Source organism: Archocentrus centrarchus, chromosome 16 (assembly GCF_007364275.1).
Source record: "Archocentrus centrarchus isolate MPI-CPG fArcCen1 chromosome 16, fArcCen1, whole genome shotgun sequence".
In the NCBI taxonomy this organism is placed as follows: domain Eukaryota; kingdom Metazoa; phylum Chordata; class Actinopteri; order Cichliformes; family Cichlidae; genus Archocentrus; species Archocentrus centrarchus.
Window position 1 is genome coordinate 12,704,542 of NC_044361.1, and position 17,266 is coordinate 12,721,807.

Below are 17,266 nucleotides of genomic sequence, written 5' to 3' on the forward strand. Positions count from 1 at the left end.
TTTACAAAGCTGGGAGTTAGTCAAATGTATTAGAGTTGAATGCAACCTCTCCAATGTCCTTGCTAAGTAAATACAATAAGAGTAAAAGGAAAGTGAAGTTTGCTCTAACTGTCCCATGTAATAGTTTTTATATACTCTCATATTCTCTGTTATTTCACTGTTATTTCAGCTGCTGTTTTGTCTGGTAAGAGTCTTTGGGTTTCAGTAAGGATGCAGCCATAGGTTGGCATACTTTTTTGAGCCATATCTGACCATTTTAGCAATTTTTACCAATTGTTACCAATGCATAGATAAATGTTGCCAGTGCATAGTTACCAATGCATAGATAATTGTTACTAGTGCATAGTTACCAATGCATAGATAATTGTTACTAGTGCATAGATAATTGTTACCAGTGCATAGACAAATGCTACCAATGCATAAAGAACTGTTACCAGTGCACAGACAATTGTTACAAATGCATAAATCATTGTTACCAGTGCACACATAAATGTTACCAGTGCAAAGATAAATGTTACCAGTGGACAGATAAATGTTACCAATGCACAGATAAATGTTACCAGTGGACAGATAAATCTTACCAATGCACAGATAAATGTTACCAGTGCACAGATAAATCTTACCAGTGGACAGATAAATGTTACCAATGCACAGATAAATGTTAGCAATGCACAGATAAATGTTACCAGTACACAGATAAATGTTACCAATGCACAGATAAATGTTACTAGTGCATAGACAAATGTTACCAGTACACAGATAAATGTTACCAATGCACAGATAAATGTTACTAGTGCATAGACAAATGTTACCAGTACACAGATAAATGTTACCAGTGGACAGATAAATGTTACCAATGCACAGATAAATGTTACCAGTGCACAGATAAATGTTACCAATGCACAGATAAATGTTACCAGTGCACAGATGTTACCAATGCACAGATAAATGTTAGCAATGCACAGATAAATGTTAGCAATGCACAGATAAATGTTACTAGTGCATAGACAAATGTTACCAGTACACAGATAAATGTTACCAGTGGACAGATAAATGTTACCAATGCACAGATAAATGTTACCAGTGGACAGATAAATGTTACCAATGCACAGATGTTACCAATGCACAGATAAATGTTAGCAATGCACAGATAAATGTTAGCAATGCACAGATAAATGTTACTAGTGCATAGACAAATGTTACCAGTACACAGATAAATGTTACCAGTGGACAGATAAATGTTACCAATGCACAGATAAATGTTACCAGTGCACAGATGTTACCAATGCACAGATAAATGTTAGCAATGCACAGATAAATGTTAGCAATGCACACATAAATGTTACCAGTACGCAGATAAATGTTACCAGTACACAGATAAATGTTACCAGTGGACAGATAAATGTTACCAATGCACAGATAAATGTTACCAGTGCACAGATGTTACCAATGCACAGATAAATGTTAGCAATGCACAGATAAATGTTAGCAATGCACACATAAATGTTACCAGTACGCAGATAAATGTTACCAGTACACAGATAAATGTTACCAATGCACAGATAAATGTTACTAGTGCATAGACAAATGTTACCAGTACGCAGATAAATGTTACCAGTACACAGATAAATGTTACCAATGCACAGATAAATGCTACAAGTGCATAGACAAATGTTACCAGTGCACTAGCATGTTAAAAAAAAAAGTTTCATTACAAATGTATGTGAGCTTGGGGGCCCCCTGGTGATCAGGAACCAGGTGCAGTGACATGACTCTATGTTGCGCCTTTAAAATAAAAGCACGCGAGTTAAAGATTTCAAAATCAAGTATTTTTCTCCTCCGCTGTGTAATTTTTGGGTGGGACAAACGCACCTGTCTCCAATATTGGGGGGGACACGTCCCCTCCGTCCCCCCTGGTTCCTACGCCTATGGTCATGGGAACAGAGAGATAGCTTCTTGTGGATTTCTGATGGATGATAGAAGAAGGTAGCAGACCCAGAACAACTTTGTATATAAGAATATATCAGTGATTCAGACTGCAGGTGGACCAGGAGGACCATCCAAGCCGGGCATACGACACACAATGATGTGTCAGGTTTTTTAAATTGGTGATAAAACGCAGAGCTCCATGGTAAACAGAGTCCAAGGATTCTGTCCTTTCCAGCTAAAACAATTGACTATGGCATTTCATGTCACAGCTGGTACAATCACCATTAACGTGAAAACTGCGTTGTGTGTAAGACACAGCACCAAACCTTTCACAAGTAAGTCACGTAGTTAAAATGTACCTATTTTCGCCTTATTAACCTAAACCACTGTATCCTGTTTTTGAGCAGACGTGTGAAACATTGATGTAGCGCGCTGCCACATCTATTTATAGTCGCGTCACTACTGCTGGTCACGTGATCATCTCGCTGGCTAATCACGTCGTAGAAATAATGTGACGCAGCAGATTCAAAGTTGGCAGCAACGTTTCTGTCCAGACTCCCGTATTCATTTTGCTTTTGACAAGTTAAAAAAAATATTTCTGTGTCCATGTTGGTGTCCAAGGGAAGTGAGTTTCCCGTATTATAATGGAAAGTACAGTTATTGGACCGGGTCCATACAGGGCGACGAAACTGGTGAGTGTTGTTAAGTTTAGCGACGTCACGCTGAAATGGTTTAAATTAATGTGAAAGTGAGGGTAGATAGTTATTTACTTTCCACCCATCCATCGTGTCAGTGTAAATTAAACTTATACTAAAAAGACTTGCGTTCCTTCAAACACAGTTTAGTCCATAAGCTGAACTAATAAGCAGCACTTAACAGTATCAGTTGGGGTTTTAAAGCGTTTACGAGCCCGTTTAGTGTTAGAGTGGCTAGTTTTAATGTAACCTGTTATCACGCGTGTTTCATGTGTTTGCATACTATATAATATGTAGTTACTTGTCACTAACACACTTGGCACTCTGTATTTTGTTTAAAAGCATGACACACAACACACTCTGCTGTTACTATCAGCTCTTTTCCCGTGCATGCACAGGTTTGACGTCTTTAAACACTTTCAAGTCCAAAACAAGTATTTTAATCAGCGCTGAAGCCTACATATGCAAACATAATGATTACTGTTTGTGGGGCTTACACAGCACACATTTTGACTCCTCTGTGGTCCTATTTCTATTCAAGTGCCCACCACAGCGTAGCTCCCCATTTAAAGCAGGACACTGAAACAGAAGCAGATAAATGGAGTTCAGTTGTCATTAATTTCATTATTAGCACCTATTATTTTCCCGTTGTGACATGTCCGAGTCAAAAAAGACCATTGTGCTCCATCAGCTTAAATGAGATACAAAATTAAAGTTTGCCACTGTTGCTGAGAAATCAGCTTTTGAGTTTCAGTACAGTGGAAGGCCTTCACTCAATAACAGTCAGGGTCTTTTCAGGTTTCTGACTATATTGTTTAACTCTTGTAAATCTGATTTCTGCTATGTAGTACTTGGATCAGTTTTTATTGCAGTTCAGTCTCAATTTATTCAAGGTCACAAGTACACAGTGTAATTGCGTAGTTGTTGTTGTTTTAATCCCTTGAGCCATTGTCTTTTTCTTTAAAAAGAAGCTCTAAAAACTGTTATGGTTTTCCACCCTTTGCACTAACATACACTATATTGCCAAAAGTATTCACTCAGCCATCCAAATCATTGAATTCAGTAGTTCCAATCACTTCTATGGCCACAGATATATAAAACCAAGCACCTAGGCATGCAGACTGCTTCTACAAACATTTGTGAAAGAATGGGTCGCTCTCAGGAGCTCAGTGATTCCAGTGTGGTACTGTGATAGGATGCCACCTGTGCAACAAGTCTAGTTGTGAAATTTCCTCACTACTAAATATTCCACAGTCAGCTGTTAGTGTTAGTATAACAAAGTGGAAGCAATTGGGGATGACAGCAACTCAGCCATGAAGTGGTAGTCCATGTAATATAACAGAGCGGGGTCAGTGGATTCTGACGCGCATCGTGTGCAGAGGTCACCACCTTCCTGCAGAGTCAGTCACTACAGACCTCCAAACTTCATGTGGCCTCCAGATTAGCTCAAGAACAGTGCGTGGAGAGCTTCATGGAATGGGTTTCCACGGCCAAGCAGCTGCATCCAAGCCTTACATCACCAAACACAATACAAAGCGTCAGATGCAGTGGTGTAAAGCACGCCACCACTGGACTCTAGAGCAGTGGAGACGTGTTCTCTGGAGTGATGAATCACGCTTCTCTGTCTGGCAATCCAAAGGACATATCTGGGTTTTTCAGCTGCCAGGAGAACAATACTTGTCTGACTGCACTGTGCCAAGTGTAAAGTTTGGTGGAGGGGGGATTATGGTGTGGGGAGTTTCTCAGGATTTGGGCTCATCCCCTTAGTTCCAGTGAAAGGAACTCTTAATGCTTCAGCGTATCAAGACAGTTTGGACAATTTTATGCTCTCAACTTTGTGGGAACAGTTTGGGGATGGCCCCTTCCTGTTTCAACATGACTGTGCAACAGTGCACAAAGCAGGACCATAAAGACATGGATGAGTGAGTCTGGTGTGGAAGAATTTGACTGGCCTGCACAGAGTCCTGACCTCAACCTGATAGAACACCTTTGGGATGAATTAGAGCAGAGACTGTGAGCCAGGCCTTCTCGTCCAACATCAGTGTCTGACTTCACAAATGTGCTTCTGGAAGAATGATCAAAAATTCCCATAAACACTCCTAAAGCTTGTGGAAAGACTTCCCAGAAGAGTTGAAGTTGTTATAGCTGCAAAGGGTGGGCCGACATCATATTAAACCCTATGGATTAAGAATGAGATGTCACTCAAGTTCATATGCATGTGAAGGCAAGCGAGTGAATACTTTTGGCAATATAGTGTACATTCCTTGCCAGCTTCTAAACTTTTTCCATGATTGAGACCAGCCAGGGCAAAGCTTTCTCTTCCCAGAGATTCTTCCAGGTATTAAAGACCTTGTGTAGCCTCATTCTCTCTCCCACCCTCTTTCTTGTTCTCTCTTGGCTTTTATCTAAGCTCAAAGCCTTTTATTTTTCTGTAACAGTATAATGTCTATGATCGTAATGCATCCAAAACCACTATGATGAGATAGTGTTTTATTTGTTGTTGATGCCCAAATCCTTTTTTTTTTTTCCTTGACAGGAGGATAATGGAGTAGTTAGAGCAGTTTCAGAGCAGACCTTGCAAGCTTTAAACCATCATGATATCCATATCAGTGTCTGTCCTACATTTCCTATTTAAATAAATCACTGTATCAGATCAGGATGGCTTGAAAACATAGCCATCTTAAAGTAACTAATGGGCATCATGCATGCAGATGTGATGCTGCAACATTATGTATGAAACCATAACTAAAAACGGCATTTAAATGTCAGTGAGCACTTGAACTTGGTGTCATCATATTAGTACAAAAGTGCCAGTAGCCCATGTTATACTAAATTTATTTAAATTTGTCAATAAACATGCTAGCTGTGACATTTTTGTTATCAAATATCAGATAATGTGTAATACCTTCTGCAGTGTTTCTGACCACACGTTCTCTGCCTTGATATTATGCAGTGGAATGAAACTATCAAACTTTTCCGTGGTGGCATGCCACTTAAAAGGCACTGGGCACACTTTCGCTGCTATGACTGCAGTTTCACGGGAACCGAGGCTGTGGATTATCTGCACGACCTGCTGAGACACAATCACAACTTTGGCCCTGAGGTGACCCGCTACCAGACCCTGCAGCTGCTCAGGAAGTTCCTCAAGGCCCATGTCATTGAAGACATCAAAGGCCGACATGGGACAGAGGACTTTGAGGACAGTGGCCATTTGTACAGGTACTGATGCATTTCCATACTACAGTTAATCTCAATTCAGCAAGTGCAGCTCTTTCCCTCTTTGGCTGAGCCCGGTGCTGTTGACTGTCTCTCCAGATTCCCAACACGGTCTCCCCTCAAGTCTTATCCAGCAAGGCCTCTAATAAAAGATTGCAGTGACTTGCCCAGACTCATCCGCTGGGATGACTATGAGGAGCTGCCTCAGCAGGAGAACATCGCACCTGTGAAGTCTGCTGTCTTGGTGAGAAAGAGATGTTCTAGCCCCTCCTGTGCTATCATTAGCTCCTTTTATACCTCCTCTTTCTCTGTTCTGTCCTATGTTTTCAAGAACGCTCCTCTGATATGAAGTCAACATTAAATAAATTGGGATTTGTATATAAACATAGTTTTTATTTGATTGCAGTGACTGAAACAGTTTCAGCGATTCCTTTTACAGTGTTTGCTCAGCGTGGATTTAAAAGTAACCTTTTTTTTTCCTCCTTTTTAATCAGACTTCAGATTTGTGGAATAAAAGGCACAGCGTTGCCATTGGTGACGTGCATGAATGCAAGCTCATACGCAGGAAGGAGATAACTTCAAAACAAGTGGATCACGTGTGGAAGTCAATGACAGTTGCACAGTGTGTTACCACTTTACGTTACTTTTTCAACACTTCAGTTATTTATGTTGTTTGGAGGTCTAATTCTGACTCTGTTTTAGTTTGCAGAGAGTGCTGGGTCTGAAGACACTGGATGGTGTTTTAAACCCAACACATGTGAATGGTAAACACATTGTTCACAATGTGTTCAGTGTCAATAAATCAGGCATAGTCGTATTGGAGAACAAAGCCGGTATGCTGCATTGTTTCCCCGGAAGAACTATTATTTACTTTGTTTCTTTGTTGAAACTTGCACTATTACTATGATTTATCTGTTCCCTTTGTATTTCTAGAGGACATGCCCTATTGGGTGGTATCTGCAATGAAATGCCTTGCTAACTGTAAGTATAACAGTCAGGATCTTTATTAGTATAGTGTAACTTTTTTTTTTTGTTGACTAAATCGTTCTTGTTAAAACAAACAAAAAAAAAACAGCATCTGCTTTGGGACTGTTTCATTATGTTTGGAATCAGGACTGCAGTAGGGACAAAACCCTAACTGACATAAGGAAGGCCGTTAAAGTGTCAAGGACCAGTGTGTACAGTTGATTTCACTTTCATTTTCTTTCATGTTGTTAATGAGTTTCAGATCGGTGATATTTCACTCTGGACTTTCAGCGCTGTAGATAGTTGTAATTTTTAGGTGTCTTTTACAAAGCTTTGTGTTTTTTCTCTGTTTATGTGTGTGTATTCAATATTAACTTTCCTGTACTGATCCTTGTGAGGACGCATAAAACTGTCTTTGTTTTCTTTCTCAGGGCCTAACGGCAATGAAAGCAAGCAGCCGGTGTACCCAGGTTTCGAGAGGGATGTTCTCAGAACAGTAGCAGACTACTTCCAGAGACTTAAAGAACCCCTGCTGACTTTTCATCTGTATGAAGTATTTGTCAACATTCTCAGTGAGTGCTTCACAACGTGGATTCACTACAGTGTTTTTGCACCGCTGTTTGCTGGTGTTCATTTTGTTAACCTTTAAGTTTCCCCTTAGAGAACAGGACTTTTCTTTTATTGTGTCACTGCAGGTTTGCTGCAAGTGCAGGAGGTAGCCACCGAGGCTCTGCAAGTCAGCTGTCTCCTACTGCCACCTCCCAACCGCAGACGCCTCCAGCTTTTATTGCGTCTCATGGCTCGGGTTTGCCAGAATCCCCAACTGCCTCCTCTTAATGACACTATTGCTACCCACACACTGGTACATAATCCTGCAGTTTATTTACTACACTTAGTGCTACTTCTGCCGATTACCTAAGTCCATTGTTTTAGTAAAAAGCTCATAAATTGGCATGATATTATAGGGGAACAGATGAACTAATTACTACATGCAAACATGATAGTCCTGCAAATAATTCTGCTTTTAAAAAGGTTATAACTAGATATGGCAATCGTTAAATACCACTTAATTGCCAACTAAAAACCACATTTGATAATAAAAATCAACCAAATGGATCTATATTTGTTTTCATGCATGCGCTGAGCCCCTAACTGTACTACTACATGGCTGACAGAGGTACATGAAAGAATGAAGATGCTGACTTCAGATCAGACATTAATGTGCCAGCTCCCTGCTACAAAGTCTGTGTAACTGATTTTGCTAGTTCATGTGTGAAAACATTTCAACACACTGTTTTATAGATAAATCTATATTATAGTGTTGATCTACCATTATGAACAGCATGCAGCTCATGTTGTGAGCTTTGATACAACTCCCATAATTCACAAAAAGATTACTATTATTTTAGGATCTGAACATTTTTACAATATTTTAATAACACCCGTACACATCGATGAATGTCTTTGAGTTACTGAGGTTAATTTAAGGTATTACTTTGTACACTGTACATGCAGTTGGATACTGGTATTTGGTTGTCTTGACAACTGGTCCATCACCTTCACTTGCCTCCACCACTCCACATGTTGTTATTGTCAGATACCTGTGGCACATTTGGTAGATTGTTTAACTATGCTAGGCAATCATGTTTTCAGAATTTTGGAATTGCCTTTGTATTTAACCATTGACTCCACATGATATTCAAATTCAAAAAAAAAAAAAAAACATATTCTTATAAGGCTGTAATGAACTATGGTAATATAGTCTTGTATGCGGTACCAAGAAAAAGGGACAAACAGACTGAAGCTCTGGGGAAACAGTTTATGCAGAATCATTGTTGCCTTATAGGAGTAAAGATGTAGATGGATTTTCAGGGAGGTTGATGTGTCGGTATTATTTCCACAAATTAGAAGTTTTGTGTTTTTCAGTGCAATCATTATAATAATTAGTTACTTACTTAATAATTATTTGTCTTACTTTGTAACAATCCCAGGCACATTTCACCTCTCATATATTAAGACCCAATAAAAACATGTTCCAGGAGGTATTATTAGACAAATTACTGCTGGAGAACTGGATACTTTATAAAAAAAAAAACTCACTACAGCAATGTTCTGCAAATGGGGCCAGTTAAAATCTAAATGAAAAAGTGTGAAACTTTGGTTACTATTTGCTGACTAACAACATTTTAAATCCAGCGTAGGTCTACAGCTGGCCATGAAGTAAATATAAATATCTAAGGAGCAAAGTTCCTTCTTGATCTTGAAAACACAATCAGTAAAAATCAGCTATTGTTGTGGCTTGCACCTTAAATAATTTGACCCAGGATGCAGGATTAAGGTCAGAGAACGAAGGTTACATTTAATGCAAAATTCAGACACTGTAACCTTCACAAAGGTGGATATTACTTTGGTATTATGACGGGTGCAACATGTTTTGTAAATCTTCAGTATTGGTGTAATGTAAGAAAGGTACCGTTGCTGGCAGTTATGTTCTTACCCAGCTGCCATTGTGGTGTCTGTCCAGATGGTGCAGATGTTCTCTCAGTGTGTTCTGGGCTCAGCAGACGACATGGACTTGGATGAGTTGCTTGCCACAAAATTGGTGACCTTCATGATGGAGCACCACAACACCATCTTCCAGGTCCCTGCCAAGCTGCGTTGCCAGGTTGAAGAGCATCTCTCCCACCTCAAAAGAGCACAGGTTGGTACACATTCAAGTCAGTTGAAATGAAGTGTAGCTCGATATTCATTGGAGCCCAACCGATATAATCTGAGACAGGGGAAACACCCTTCATCCATGGTATGAGTGTTGATGTTGCATAGCTTGTCCTTCAGCCTTGTCCACTCTACAGCTTCCCTGTTGACAACACACATCTTGAACACCGCAAACACAATAACCAGCTGTTGGGCAGAGCATAGACAAGTAAATAAGTAGCTATGCATAACAAATGTTAGGTAATCTGATTGTGTTATGTGTGTCTGAAAAGAAAAAATATTGGAATATCAGAATTTTAAATCACCAAATAGCTGGCCGGGCTCTAATTATTGATTTTATTTATTTATTTCAAACATGTAAATATAAATAATAAAGTAACAACAAAATACATTGCAAACAGAAAACAAAGTATAAAATGTATAACTCTAAATACCACACAGTTTTAAGGTTGACTGTTGTAATATTTCTGAAAATAAAGAAGTGTGCATGTGATTTATTTTCATCTGTATGGGGTGTACTGCTTGTATTAGTGATTATAATCTCCGCAGCTGTTTTTTATGGAGCGCTGCGTGAGGGAAATTGAAAAACAGCTTCATGCTGATCATTGAACAAAGCCACTCGTGTGACAGAGACGGACTTTGTGGGATAGTTTTCCATAAAACTTCATCCCTGCGCTCTTGATCAGCTTCATTGGATGATGAGGGGTTTCACTGATAAGTGTGTGCACACAGTTGTTTCATATTAGGTGTGTGCATGTGGTTAACTTTGGTCACACTTCAGAAAATGGAGAACAGCGTCTATGTTGATGTGTTCAACATCAAATGAAGGCCTGATGGATTTGTATCGTTTACTCCAACAGCAAGCTTCTGTCCTGTACTGTCAGAAATGTAAACCTTGTGTTTTTTAATGTGTTGCTGTGTCTTTGTGTCTTCCATCAGATCAAATATGCAGGTGCAGATACAGATTTCAGTGCATCTCCAGCTTTTTATAAACAGATCAGCAGGGTGGAGTGTGAGGAGCAGAGGGTGATAGGTACTCAGACCCCCCTACAGCAGTTGCTAGAAGGCCTGATTGCAGACAAAGAACTTCCTGCTAAAGACAAGAGGAAAAGACTAAAACAGGTATGCCTGCACAACAAGGATGATGTCATTAAAGCTAGAGCCAACTGGACCTGTCTCATGAGATTTTGAGGGCAAAGCTAACCTGCTCTCGAACAAAAAAACTGTACACATTTATATATGAACAGTTTGTATTTTATGAATGTGCCAGGATCAATCCACTCCCAAGACTGATTGCATTGTACTTGTTTTCCTGTAGTACCCTACTGGAGACGATGCTAATCAAAATACCATTTCAACCGGCAGCAACAGGTCTGCTGCTTCCGTGTTTGATCGTATTTTGCAGTCAGATGATCTGGGACAAGTCATATACAACTAAAAGCAGATGATGTTGCAGAGCTTTTTCTTTATTTATTATTCTTTTTTAAGGCATCAGGTTCTGTATAAAGAATGCTGAGTTTAAGTTTTTGATTTTAACTCTGTTTTTCATACCCTCAAATCTTTTGTTGCTCTTTGCATCTTTGTGTAGCTGGTAATGCTCCACTATTATTTAGGCTAGCTGTACCTTATGTAAGCTAATGTGCAATGACTCATAAAGTGGGCTTCGTACTGCTCATAGATTTTATTATTATCTTTAGCCTATCAAAAAATAGTGAATATTTGTTTGCATGTTTTGTGTCCAGCACTTTTTTCAATGAATTCCTGTCAGATTACATTCATTTCACTGATCTGGTTGGAATCGTGAATACTGGGAATATTATATTTCTCCTTTTTAGTTTTTCATAGTTAATAAAATTAAGGTCTAGAACAGGGCCATTCAATTAGCGGCCCGGGGGCCACATCCGGCCCGCGAACCCCCTTTGACTGGCCCACCCCCTGACTGACCCAACGTAAGCTGCAAAAACGCATTTAAATCATATTTGCTGTGACAGTTTTAAAAATTCCCGCCCTTCCTCTTGTACTTGAACGCACCACTAGCAATGCCAGCCCAGAATACTCTCTCCAAGTGCGACAACCGCCAAAATATATCACTGACAGATCAAAAACATAAAATTGACAATGAAAATCGCCGTTTTAACCCTGCTTGGACTGATAAATATGTTTATTTTACCCCAAAGACTGAACTCTAAGACTGAACTCATTAAGTCAGCATTACTTTGAATATGCAGAAGAAGCTTTAACTTTACAGTTATTAAGTGTTCACTTGGTGCAGTTTCTTTTGTTGAAATATTTAATGCACTGCATCAGTTGGTCTTTCTAGTTCAACAAATGCACTTTTGCAAATACATCTAAAATGTTATAGAAAACTTTACCGTTGCAAAAAGTTATTATTACATTTTTTTTTTATTAAACATATGTGTGGTGAATAGATGCCTTGTTAAAAATATTCTGGTCAAGGTTTGGACCAAATGTTAAAATTTGCAATGCACTTGAATTATTTTGCTCATCAATAAATGATGCAGTATAAAGCCTTTATTTATTTTTATGACTTAGTTCAGGTGTTAGCATATTTAGAGTTAAATCTCAAGAAATAATATAAGTAGGGGTCTTCGGCCCAGTGGCATCTCAAAATTTTCAAATCTGGCCCAGAAGAAAAAGTAATTGAATAGGCCTGGTCTAGAAAGAATACCTGCTGGACACTTAACATCCCCAACAATGTTCGTTTGTCTCAGGGGTGTGTGTGTGTGTGCAGTAAACTAAAGATGCATTACTCATCCTTTCAGTTTCAGAAGTCCTACCCTGAGGTCTACCACAGTCGATTTCCCACTGAAGAAAGCAAAGCTGCTGTCATACCTGAGAAAACCCCACGACTCAAACCTAATCTCATGTTCTTCAACATCAAGAAACCCTTCCAGCCTTTTCAGAGAAGCTGGAGTTTCAGGGCCTGATCTGCTGCCACTAACACATCTACACATCTTAACCTCAGAGTCATAAGACAAGGAGCGAGGCTGTAAGGGTGCTCTCTCCACCATTACAGACACTATATTTACTACAGTTTGTACTAAAACAATAGTCTGTGTAGCACTGGTAAACAAGGGTGATGATTTAAAGGGGCTGTTCACTCAAGTTATAGAAGATTTCCTTTTTAGAAGGTCATTTTCCAAACTTTGGTTATAAACACTGCATGCAGTGAATGCAGACGGGTGAACTGACCCTTTAATAAATTTCACCTTACTGTTCTAATTGGAAACTTGAACTATACAGTGATGCACTTAAACTTAAAGAGCCGTTAATGATTGAGGGTTTTTTTTTATTATTAATACAGTTATGTATTGGTACTTTGGTAGCTAAAATGAGTAAAATGCATTTTTAAAGTATTAACAGGTTATTAGATGTTAACATTATCACTTGAAATAACAGAGGTCTTAAGATTTACCGTATTTTCCGGACTATAGAGCGCACCATACTATAAGCCGCACCTACAAATTTTTTGGAAAAAACTGGAAACGTACATATATAAGCCGCACCGGGCTATAAGCCGCCGGTATCTCCGCCGCTCTCGGTTTTCCACAATTACTCGGCACTCAGCAGAGGGGGACAGACAACCCCAAATTTGAGTTATAACAAGTCAATTCACCATCACATTAATTTGTAAACAAATTTATTAAGGTTAAAAAAGAAGAAAAAGTTGACAAGTTTAGCTTTAACTGAACTGATTACGGTAGTTTCCGAAAGGTGCGTGTAACATAGTAACAGCGCTGATCGAAAAGGAAGAAAAAGATGACAAGTTTAGCTTTACCTGAACTGATTATGTTACGGTGCGTGTAACATAGTAAAAGTGCTGATCGAACAAAACAGAAAAGTTATTGATTGGTTTATTCATCTTCCTCCTGCACACTGAAACCACTGAAGTCATCTTCTTCGGTATCGGAGTTGAACAGCCTCAGAACAGCTTCGTCACATACCCTTTCTGTCTCTATGTCCGTGTCACTCTCCGTGTCGCTGTCATCCCGGGGTAAAGCTGGCTCCGAAGCTGTGGTGCCCTCTTCACGCAGCAGTCCAGCCTTTCGGAACCCATTGGTGATGGTGGATTCATTCACTCTGCTCCACGCTGTTAGGATCCACTGGCAGACCTCAGAAAATGATGCTCTTCGCATTCGGCCAGTTTTTGTGAAGGATTTATCCCCGCTAGTCATCCAAGCCTCCCATTCAACCCTGAGTGCTGCTTTAAACGCTCGATTCACACTGATGTCAAGGGGTTGCAAATACTTTGTTGTACCTCCAGGAATAACAGCGGGAATTGAGTTGGTTCTTTAGATGACTGATTTCACCGAATCGGTGATGTGGGCCCTCATACTGTCCAAAACAAGCAGCGCTTTTTTCCGGTGAAAAAATCCTCCTGGGCGCTTTCCGTAGCACTCCGTTAACCAGTCCATCATCAGATTTTCTACCATCCATCCTTTCTGGTTGACTTTAACTACAATGTCCTTCGGGAGTTGGTCTTTCGGCATAGTTTTGCGCTTAAAAATCACCATCGGGGGGAGCTTTTTCCCAGACGCGGTGCAGCCCAGGACACAGGTGAAATGTGTCCTCTCGTGTCCGGTGGTTTTCACCAAAATGGATGATGCACCTGTCTTGTTTACAGTCTTGGTCAGAGGCATATCAAATGTCAATGGCACTTCATCCATATTTATAATGTTGTCTGGTCCGATGGCGTTCTCCGCGATCTTTGTTTCAACAAATTGTCGGAAATTTGTAACTTTTTCCTGGTAGTCCGGGGGAAGTTGCTGACAGAGAGTTGTCCGTGCTCTGATGGACAGGTTCTTTCTTCTCATAAATCTGAAACACCATGACGGTCCTCCATTAAAATTGTCAATATTCATTTGGCGGGCAATCGATTTGGCTTTCAGACGGATTTGCACGGTGGATACACCTCGGCCGCCTGCCCTCTGAGTGTTTACCCAATCCTCAAGAACATCTTCAAGTTCAGGCCACCTGCTTTTATGTCCTCTGAAAGCCTTTCTCGTCTTTTGGCATTCAATGAGTTCTTCCCGCTGCCGTCTCCAACGCCGAACCATTGATTCGTTCACGCCGAGCTTACGTGCAGCGGCTCTATTTCCCTCCTGTAGTGCCAGGTCGATAGCCCTCAACTTAAAAGCGGCATCATAGGAAGTTCTTTTTGTGGTTTCCATGATGAGGGAGTTTGAAAAAAATCTCTTTTGTGCCTGCTGCTAGCACTTGTTGGCGCTTTCTTCTTTGATTTCCAACTTTGACGTCCCATGATTCATATCCTGCTAAAGAGCCCCCTGGTGGTTAAAGAAAAATCCACAGAAAAGCCGCACCGGGCTATAAGCCGCATGGTTCAAAACGTGGGAAAAAAGTAGCGGCTTATAGTCCGAAAAATACGGTATATACAGATAGACTATATCAGAAATTTTCAGATTCATTTCTTGGTGTTCTGATCAGTCAGATTCTCAGCAGTGCAGACCTGCATTTCATTTCCAATAATTTTGTGGAATGTTCATGATAATATTTGAATTTTGGAGGCTCAATTTTTTTTTACTTTGACCAGGTAAACTGTTACTTAGTGATGAACATATCAAGAGCTTGCCCAGAAAGGGAATAGACACTCAGTGGCCACTCTATTAGGTACACTTGTTCAGCTGTTTGTTAATGCAAATATTAATATGGGACTAGAAGATTAGAAAAACGGTACTGCCTGATCTGTTGAGTCTTGATTTCTGCTCCGAGATATGACAGGATATCGCGGCATGTCGCAAACGTCTAACATCTCAAACTGGTTTCTTGAACATGACAATGAGTTCACTGTGTTCAAGTGGCCTCCACACTCATCAGATCTCAATCCATCAGAGAACTTCTCGGATGATGGAATGGGTGATTCACATCATGGATGAACTGTGTGATGCCATCATATCAATATGGACCAAAATCTCAGGAATGTTTCCAGCATGTTGTTGAATCTGTGCCATGAAGAATTAAGGCAGCTCTGAAGGCAAAATGGGGTCCAACCTGGTACTAGTATGGTGTGCCTAATAAAGTGGTCAGTGAGTGTATGTGACATTTTTACAGAAATGTAGAGCTTTAGTTGAGCTTCTGCAGATAATTTCATTTGCAACTACATAGATTTTTAACACACAAGCTACCCAGTCTGAAAACTTTGGGCTACATTTTATGTACCGTATTTTTCGGACTATAAGGCGCACTTAAAATCCTAAACTTTCTCAAAAAACGGCAGTGCGCCTTATGGTCCGAAAAATACGGTACATTGTACAACTAAACTGAATTTACATATGTGTACTGTATGTAATTAACTGACTTGAGTCCTACACTGCACCCTGTAGACAAACCATTTCATATTTTTTTATCTTGTTGGTTTTATTCTGTATGTAAGGACTATGTTCTTGGTACATGTGTCAGTGCCACGCATCTCATTCTTCACTTTTAAATGTTGTTTAAATGTTTGTTTTCTTTGTCATTTTCAATCAGGTTGTTTTTCACTTAATTTGAGACTTTAAAATGTTTTATTTTTATAGTGATGCATGTCGATTCTTCTATGTGGATTTTTCGTAATGCCCTTAAACAAATGCTGGAATAACTGTTACACTTTAATTGCTGCTCTGTGCTGGAAGAAAAATCTGGAGGATAAAAGAAAATTAATGTTTGTGATGATTTTCCTATAAAAAATTAATTTTCATGCAGCTGTTTGTTGTTGGGTTTTTTTTTTGTTTTTTTTCCAGTGTTGTTTTGGTGTTAAATGTTTTGGCTTTTGAGTTGCTGGTTTCTATAGGTGTGTGCGTGTGTGGATGGCGTCCTGGGGGATCTCCTTTAACATCAGGTCCAGGGCATCTCTGAGATGCAACCTGTCAGCGTTTATTAAGAATGAGGATACAAGATTTTTTTAAAACCATATCGTAGGTGTATTTACTCAGGAAGCATCTCCTATGATAGCTGAGCTGCATCTACTGTCAATCTGACACCTTGGAATTTAGCAACTTTGACCTGCAGTTTTTTTATTTTTATTTTGCAGGTTTCTCGGTGGCTCAGTATATACAGCACCACTGTTTCAGTCTTTTGACAAAATGACATTCAAAGCTTTTTCCCAATTTGCATTCAGTGAATTTTCATAATGATTATAACCCTGCTGCTGTCAGATTGTAAGTGTGTGGAATTTCAGGCCAGGGTGCAGTTTGACAGAAGTGTTAAAAGACTTCTTGTTTTATTTTTGATGTTTTTGCCTTTTATGTGAACATGCTTTGGAATGTTCTGTCAGTATTGCTGCAGTTTGTAGTTAAAATGATGAGGTTTAAAGGACTGACTCAGTGGTGCATTGATTTAAGTTTAATTTTTTTTTGCTTGTTACCAATTACAAATAAGGAGAGTTGATATGTTGAAATAGGCCTTTGACAAATGAAGTATAATCACTGTTTGGTTATGTACACTGTCATGACAATGCAGGTAAAAATACACTGATTAAGAGAGCATTCATAAGTTATGTTCGCTTCTGGTGACAGGTGTTTCAGGGGTGACCCGACAAGTGTTTTGTTTTGGGGTTTTTTTTGGGTTTTTTTGGGGGGGGGTACTGATAAGCATTTGTAGCTGCTACAACAAAAACTTATGAGCAGGGGGTCTGAAATGCACTTGGCAGGGACACTGGAAGCCAAGCTTTTTTTAGGCCAAGTAAAATAACGGGACTCATTTCCTTATTTTTATGTTCCTGCATGCAC

At 39.6% G+C, this 17,266-nt stretch overlaps 1 protein-coding gene across 1 annotated transcript; it reads left to right on the forward strand.

The window, feature by feature from the left end:
- Nucleotides 1–2,470: 2,470 nt before the first annotated feature.
- LOC115794046 (DEP domain-containing protein 1B-like) lies at nt 2,471–13,040 on the forward strand. Its single transcript, XM_030749277.1, has 11 exons — nt 2,471–2,621; nt 5,578–5,843; nt 5,940–6,084; nt 6,335–6,462; nt 6,543–6,673; nt 6,774–6,821; nt 7,238–7,378; nt 7,502–7,668; nt 9,331–9,507; nt 10,461–10,643; nt 12,305–13,040. The coding sequence occupies exons 1-11, from the start codon at nt 2,574–2,576 to the stop codon at nt 12,467–12,469; spliced, it is 1,599 nt and encodes a 532-aa protein (XP_030605137.1). The 5' UTR covers nt 2,471–2,573; the 3' UTR covers nt 12,470–13,040.
- Nucleotides 13,041–17,266: the final 4,226 nt, after the last annotated feature.

Bases quoted from the DNA above. Each gene is read 5' to 3' on its own strand.
- LOC115794046 (XM_030749277.1), top strand. From the start codon at position 2,574: ATGGAAAGTACAGTTATTGGACCGGGTCCATACAGGGCGACGAAACTG. The intron at 7,379-7,501 runs GTGAGTGCTTCA...GTGTCACTGCAG, and splicing joins AGTATTTGTCAACATTCTCA to GTTTGCTGCAAGTGCAGGAG. The intron at 7,669-9,330 runs GTACATAATCCT...GTGTCTGTCCAG, and splicing joins CTATTGCTACCCACACACTG to ATGGTGCAGATGTTCTCTCA.